Source organism: Mesocricetus auratus, unplaced genomic scaffold, assembly GCF_017639785.1.
Source record: "Mesocricetus auratus isolate SY011 unplaced genomic scaffold, BCM_Maur_2.0 Super-Scaffold_100048, whole genome shotgun sequence".
Lineage (NCBI taxonomy): Eukaryota > Metazoa > Chordata > Mammalia > Rodentia > Cricetidae > Mesocricetus > Mesocricetus auratus.
Genome location: NW_024429225.1, coordinates 487,478 through 494,765, shown reverse-complemented (window position 1 = coordinate 494,765; position 7,288 = coordinate 487,478). Strand labels below are relative to the sequence as shown.

Below are 7,288 nucleotides of genomic sequence, written 5' to 3'. Positions count from 1 at the left end.
AAATACCTTCAGCAAAGTGGCAGGATACAAGATCAACTCAAGAAAATCAGTAGCCCTACTATATACAGACAATAAATGTGCTCAGAAAGAAATCAGGTGGCCTCTGTCAAGGCCGGGGCTTTTATCTCCCTTTCTCCAGGATGGTCTGTCTCCACGTAGCCTCTCCCACGTAGCCGTTCCCCTAGGCCCAGTACATGCATGCAGAGTGGACGTCATATCCACGATTCAGACAATGAAACACAAACAAGAGCAATTTATTCAAACCAATCCTCGGACTAAACTAACACAACATTGAAAAGAGTCAAAAGGCTGCTAGCCAGGGGAGGGTGAGTCTGGCTGTGGGGCTGGCAAGGCTGCTGGGTTGCAATCGGGGAGTCGTTCTGTGGGGAAACAGCAGAAGCTGTGCTGTCTGCAGGGCGGATACATGCGGACGACCAGAGGAGGAAGGGGTGGCCGGGCCATTCCCTGGGGAGGCAGACCACTGCGGCCCAAGCAAGATGATGAATGTGGTACCGTGTCTGCCATCACGGCCAGAGATATAACACCGGCAGCTTCAATGGGTGGCGATGAGCCCGCTGCTGCTGCCACATGTGGCCCCAGCTGCACACGGGTCACAGAACCTTGTGTCGGTTTTGTGCTCTCCGGCTCCAGTGCACAGGCTGCTTCTGGCTCCAGAGTAGCCGTCGTCATTGCTGGTCAACACACTGGGAGCACTGGATCTGCGGAGGCGCCGCTGCCCGGGCCTAAGAATGCACACAGGTGTGCTGCTCATGCCGGCGTCCCTAGGAGGGGAGGTGGCCGTGGACCTACAGGAGGAGACGACGTGCCTAGAATCAGCCGTTCCCAACACAGAGGAGACCATGTCTGCCCGGAGTCCCAGACAGAATCTATCCTCGGAAAGGACTTGTGCCCGGCTTAGAGTCCGTCGGTAGCTCCTGCACAGAGGAAGCTCTCAGAGGATCCCCACAGCACTCCAGGTCCTGAACCCGGCTCCCAGGCTCTCAAGCACCTACCCTGAGGCTTCCTCATCGCTGGCCCCTGAATCGCTGGCCACTTGTGACAGCAAGTTTTCCTGGAGAGACCGGACACGCACCAGAAGGTCTGAGGAGGGCATGTTCACGCTCAAGTAATCCTTCACCCGCTTCAGAATGGGCAGGTGTTCGATCCTGCAAAACTCCTCAGGGAACTTGTCGATCCAGTAGTCCAGGAGGGTACAGATGGTGCTGGCAGAAAGGGACAGACAGCCCAGTCGGTGGCCTGCTCTTTCCTTTGCCAGCCCTCTGTGGAGGGCTCCGGGGACGTGAGACCGACCGCGAGGTGGAAGAGATCCAGCCCTTGCAAGGTCCCTGTGGGCAGGGAGCTCCACACACCCCTATCTCGGGCTCTGATGGAGCACAGCTGACCCAGCCCGCACACCACGGACTGAGACGAGGGTAGAGTCTCCCAGGGGCACTGGAGGCCGCAGGCTTCCCCCATAAACCCACTTGCGAGGACCCTGCCCGGAAGGTTCTCCTCAGCCTCCAGGCAAGGCTTAGACCTCCCTGTGGTAGGAGACACGAGGACGCTGAGACCCAAGCATCGGCCATCCCTTGCCCTTAGAACCCAAATGAGCCGGCTCTGGAGAGCCTAGGCGGCACTTGTCTCGTTGCAGAGCCCACTTACTATTTTACTCGTTCATCCTCTTCAGAGTCGGGCCTGAAGGATGTGTATCTAGAGGAGACCAGGAAGGGTGATGTCACCAGGAGAGCCCCAGGTACACCACCGAAAAGACGCCTGGGGGGCCTGCGCATTCCTGCAGAGGATCAAACTCCAGAGCCTAGAAGTTCTGTCTGCTCTAAGAATGACTAGCTCCCCTGCATACGAGGAGCTGCTTCTCATACGTTTGTGCAGTGGGTGGGTGATCACAAACATCTCTATCCAGACACCTCAGCGGACACAGGGTGCCTCCCTCGCATTACCGTCCACGGCTCTCCATTCTGGACGCAGCTCTCTTCGCCACTCCAAAATGGAGTCCAGGACCCCCTTCACAATGGGAGAAGTGCTTTGGCCAAGGCCTCAGGTAAAACTGGGCCAAGGGTACAGAGCTTCCTCAGGGTTCAGAGGACGCCCACACTGGTTAGGCTCTCAGCTGCGGACAGGCCAGTCCCTAGGGCAAAGCCTGGAGGAAGCATTTTCTGACTGCATGCTGTTGGGTCCTGACGAGACCCTGGACAATCAGTAGGCTCTGAGAAAGGCAGAGCGCTTCCCACAGCCAACAGGAGGATCTGAGGCCTCTGAGCTCGGAGGTGGGCACTCACCGCTTGAACAGCAGGTCCAGCACATGCTGAGTGGTGAGAAACTTTTGGTGTACGCAGTAGAAAACAAACACGAAGAAGGAGTCTCCACCCTGCAGGGACGTCACCAGGAGGGCCGACATCTGTTCCAGGGGCCCGAAATGGGGCGTTCTAGGGGACTCGTTCAGCTCCTCTGGGGCAGACACCACCCCGACCTGAGGAGAGATCAAGGTGCATGGTTCAGACAGGCACAGGACTGCGACCTTCTGACTGGTTGTCATCGTTCCAGCTGTTCCTGAACCTCCTCACTGCCAAAGACCCAGAATGAACCTGGGGGAAACTCTGAGATCAAACAGTACTCACCTGGTCCGTGTCGCCCTGGACCTGGATCACCTGGCTGCCATGGCTGCTCTGGCTTACCTGGCTGCCATGGCTACCCTGGCTACCCTGGCTGCCCTGGCTGCCCTGGCTGCCCTGGCTGCCCTGGCTGCCCTGGCTGCCCTGGCTGCCCTGGCTGCCCTGGCTGCCCTGGCTGCCCTGGCTGCCCTGGCTACCCTGGTTTCCCTGGATTCCCAGGCTACCCTGGCTGCCCTGGCTGCCCTGGCTGCCCTGGCTGCCCTGGCTCAAGTTTCTTTCTTTCCGGCCAAATGGCCAGAGGACTTGGAGCCAAGAGCGTGCCCGGTGTCTCCAGGCACCACCATGGCCTCCACCATGGCCTCCACTTTCATCTTTATTGAGGTCTGAGCCTCTTTCTCGAGTATTCCCGAGACAGGACGAAAACATTGTGCTTTCTCTACTGTCTCAAGACAAGTGAGCCTGCCAGACTGTCTCTCAGCAGTTGGCTAGCTGGTTGCAGGGTTCTGCATTGTTGAGTCATCACTAAGGAAGTGAGGTCACGCCTGGGGTCTCCTCACATGGGGCTTATCTTAGAGTCCCCCAGGGCCCCTCCCTCCTCCCAGCTGCTCTAATCGACACCCTTACACCCGTGCTTCCCGTTCCACGGCTCCCAGGGATGTCTGGGAACAGGCAGCACCTCAGCTTTGCAATCTGAGTCCCTAGTGCTGACCAGCATCTGTTACCCTAATCCTCAACTCACTCCTATTGCCCTCGCACACCGTGAACCCCAGCCATGTGGCCTTGAGTCCTCGCTACTGTGCGTGTGTTTTGTGTTAAACATGAGCACCAGTCATCTCCGTGTGTTGGGACTTCACAGGGACCGACACGTTGGCGCTTTTCTCTGTTTAAATCTGTACCATATTTTTAATTGGAGTATTTGGTATTTTGATGTCTAGCTTCTTGAGATTTTTATATATTTTGGAAACCAGCTCTCTGTCACCTGTGTAGTTGGTGAAGATCTTTTCCCATTCTCTAAGACATTTTTTGTTCTGTATTTAAGGAAGACATATAGCTTCTACAAGGAATTGTTCTTCAGAAAGTGAAAATTGTACTACTCGTAATGCTGGAGAAAAGATTGAAGAATCTGAAGGGTAGGAGGCTGGTTGTTTGCTAGATAAGATTTAATATTGACATTACCTTTAACTGTAAAAGTATATGGTTGGTGGTTACAAATATCAGTTAGGAATTTCACATTATACAGTTGCTGAAACATTGGAATCAGATTCATTCATGTGCTGAACAACAAAAAATAGATTAATTCCTAAACATGTTATTTGCTTGTGTTATTAATAAGTTGTGGAAGTTTTTCATTCTTAAAAACTAATTGGCCTATTTTTAAAGTTAGAAATAACATAATTTGGAAAGTAAATTTCAATGCCCAAAGAAAAACCTAAACTAAGTAATTAGTTCTTTAACTTTATTAATGAGATTAGATATATATATTAGAACTATTTAATATAGTTGCTTCACAAAAATTAAAAATCAGAATGGATTTCAGTATGTTTCAGGTTTTAATATTTTGTTTTGTTCTGTGTATTTCCTATATAATAAATTGCATGCATAGTAAAAAAAAAAGAAATCAGAGAAATATCACCCTTCACAATTGCCACAAACAACATAAAATATCTTGGGGTAATGATAACCAAACAAATGAAATACCTGTTGAGCTAGAACTTGGAGTCTTTAAAGAAAGAAATTAAAGAATATATCAGAAAATGAAAATATCTCCCATGCTCTTGGATAGGTAGGATCAACAAAGAAAAAATGGCAATCTTGCCAAAAGCAATCTACAGATTCAATGCAATCTCCATTAAAATTCCAACACAGTTCTTCACAGACCTTGAAAGAACAATTCTCAACTTTATATGGAAAAACAGAATACCCAGGATAGCCAAAACAACCGTGTTCAACAAAAGAATGTCTGGAGGCATCACCATCCCTGACTTCAAGCTCTATTATAGAGCTATAGTCCTGAAAACAGCTTGGTATTGACACAAAAATAGACGGGTAGATCAATTGAACCTAACTGAGAACCCTGATAGGGACCAACACACCTGCAAACACCTGACTTTTGACAAAAAAAAAAGCTAAAATTATACAATGGGAGAAAGAAACAATCTTCATCAAGTGATGGTGGCATACCCGGATGCTAGCATGTAGAAGACTGCAAACAGATCCATGTCAATGGCCATGCACAAAACTTAAGTCCAAATGGATCAAAGATCTCAACATAAATCCAGTCACACTGAACCTCTTAGAAAAGAAAGTAGGGGGCACCCTTGAACAAATTGGTACAGGAGACTGCTTCCTGAACATAACACCAGTAGCACAGACAGTGAGATCAACAATTAACAAATGGGACCTCCTGAAACTGAGAAGCTTCTGCAAGGCAAAGGACACAGTCAACAAGACAAAAAGGCAGCCCACAGAATGGGAAAAAATATTCACTAACCCCACATCTGACAGAGGGCTGATCCCCAAAATTTACAAAGAACTCAAGAAGCAAGTCTCCAAAAACCAAAGGATCCAATTAAAAAGTGGGAGACTGAACTAAATTGAGAATTATCAATAGAGGAGTCTGAAATGGTTGAGAGACACTTAAGAAAGTGCTCAACATCCTTAGCCATTAGGGAAATGCAAATCAAAACAACCCTGAGATATCATCTTATTTCTGTCAAAATGGCTAAAATCAAAAACACCAGTGACAGTTTATGCTGGAGAGGATGTGGAGAAAGGGGAATACTTCTCTATTGATGGTGGGAGTGCAAACTTATACAGTCACTTTGGAAATTAGTATGGAGATTCCTCAGGAAATGGGACTCAGTCTACCACAACCCAGCAATTCCACTCTTAGGCATATACCCAAAAGATGCCCATTCATACAACAAAGATGTCTGTTCCACTATGTTTATAGCAGCATTACTTGTAATAGCCAGAATCTGGAAGCAACCTAGATGCCCTACAACTGAAGAGTGGATAGAGAAAATGTTGTACATTTACACAATGGAGTACTACTCATCAGAAAAAAACAATGGAATCTTGAAATTTGCAGGCAAATGGATGGCACTACAAGAAACCATACTGAGTGAGGTAACCCAGTCACAAAAAAGACAAACATGGTATGTATTCACTCATATATGGATTCTAGGCGTGGATCAGCCTACAATCCCATTGCCAGTGAACCTGGGAAACAGGAAGGTTCTCAAGAGAGATATGTGTGATACCCCCTGAGAAGGGGAATGAGGCAAATTCTCCTGAGCAGATTGGGAGCATGGGGGGAGAGGAGAAGGAACAGGGAAACAGAGAAGGTGAGAAGAGGAGGGGAGAGGAAGACATGGGGGAGCAGGAAGGTTGAGTCTGGGGAAGAACAGAGGAGAGCAGGATGAGAGACACCATCATAGATGGAGTCATTATGTATGAGGAGAGAGTTGACACTAGTGAGATTTCCAGAGATCTACAAGGATGACACCAACTGGCAAACTAAGCAATAGAGGAGAGACTACTACCTTAATAGCCCCTCCCTGATAATGAGATTGAGGACTACCTTATATGTTATCCTAGAGCCTTCATCCAGTGACTGATGGAAGCAGAGACAGATACCCACAGCTAAACACTGAACTGAACTCCTGGAACCAAGTGACAGAGATGGAGGAGTGATGAGTAAAGGGGTCAAGACCATGCTGGTGAAACCCACAAAGACAGCTGACCGGACAAGGTGGAGCTCTTGGACACCCAGATTGATGGCTGAAAGGCCAGCAGGGGACTGATGCAGACTCCATGAATGTAGTGTCAGTGAGGAAGCCTGGACAATCTCTGGGGCCTTGGGTAGTAAATTAGTGTTCACCATGGCATATGAATGAACTTTGGGAGCCATTCCACATGGAGGGATGCTCTCTCAGACTGGACACATGGAAAGGATCTTGGTCCTGCCCTGGAAGAAGCGACAGACTCTGGAGATCCCCCCAAGAAGGATCTCCTCCTCCCTGGGGAACGGTGTAGGGATTGGGTGTGGGGTGGGGGAGCTGGTGGAGGGGTAAGGGAGAAGGGGTGGGAGAGGGAGCTGGGACTGACATGTGAAGCAAGCATGTTTCTAATTTAAATTTTTAAAATATTGAAAATAATAGTACTTGATGTCTTAACTCGATCAATAGAGATCTAGGGGACACTAATTGGAAAGAAACAACTCAAAACATCCTTATTTGTAAATGATATGAAAGTATACATAAGTGACCCTAAGTATTCCACCTGGGAACTCCTACAGCTGATAAACACTTTCAGCAAAGGAGCTGGATAGAAAATTAACTCATAAAAGTCAATAGCCCTCTTATACGCAAATGAACTGAAAAAGAAATCAGGGAAGCAACACATTTCACAATAGCCTCAAATAAATAATACAAAATATCTTGAGGTAACTCTATCCAAACAAATTAAATAATTGTAAATTGAAGAAGATATCAGAAAAGGGAAAGATCAGCCGGGCGTTGGTGGCACACGCCTTTAATCCCCACACTTGGGAGGCAGAGGCAGGCGGATCTCTGTGAATTCTAGACCAGCCTGGTCTACAGAGGGAACTCTGGGACAGCCTCCAAAACAATACAGAGAAACCCTGTCTCAAAAAA

At 48.4% G+C, this 7,288-nt stretch overlaps 1 protein-coding gene across 1 annotated transcript; it reads right to left on the bottom strand.

Annotated features, from left to right (window-relative positions):
- Positions 1 to 235: 235 nt before the first annotated feature.
- Positions 236 to 2,744, bottom strand: LOC121136113 (ral guanine nucleotide dissociation stimulator-like). The gene is made up of 5 exons (XM_040735789.1): positions 2,637 to 2,744; positions 2,298 to 2,488; positions 1,663 to 1,710; positions 1,014 to 1,223; positions 236 to 806 (listed from the first exon to the last, which is right to left on the bottom strand). The coding sequence occupies exons 2-5, from the start codon at positions 2,414 to 2,416 to the stop codon at positions 554 to 556; spliced, it is 630 nt and encodes a 209-aa protein (XP_040591723.1). The 5' UTR covers positions 2,417 to 2,488; positions 2,637 to 2,744; the 3' UTR covers positions 236 to 553.
- Positions 2,745 to 7,288: the final 4,544 nt, after the last annotated feature.

What these genes read in the sequence shown, in the direction of transcription:
- LOC121136113 (XM_040735789.1), bottom strand. Translation starts at nt 2,416, where the DNA reads ATGTCGGCCCTCCTGGTGACGTCCCTGCAGGGTGGAGACTCCTTCTTC. An exon ending in CTGGACCTGCTGTTCAAGCG is followed by an intron (nt 1,711 to 2,297) that starts GTGAGTGCCCAC and finishes GGTCTCCTCTAG; the next exon opens with ATACACATCCTTCAGGCCCG. An exon ending in AGCGATGAGGAAGCCTCAGG is followed by an intron (nt 807 to 1,013) that starts GTAGGTGCTTGA and finishes CTCCTCCTGTAG; the next exon opens with GTCCACGGCCACCTCCCCTC.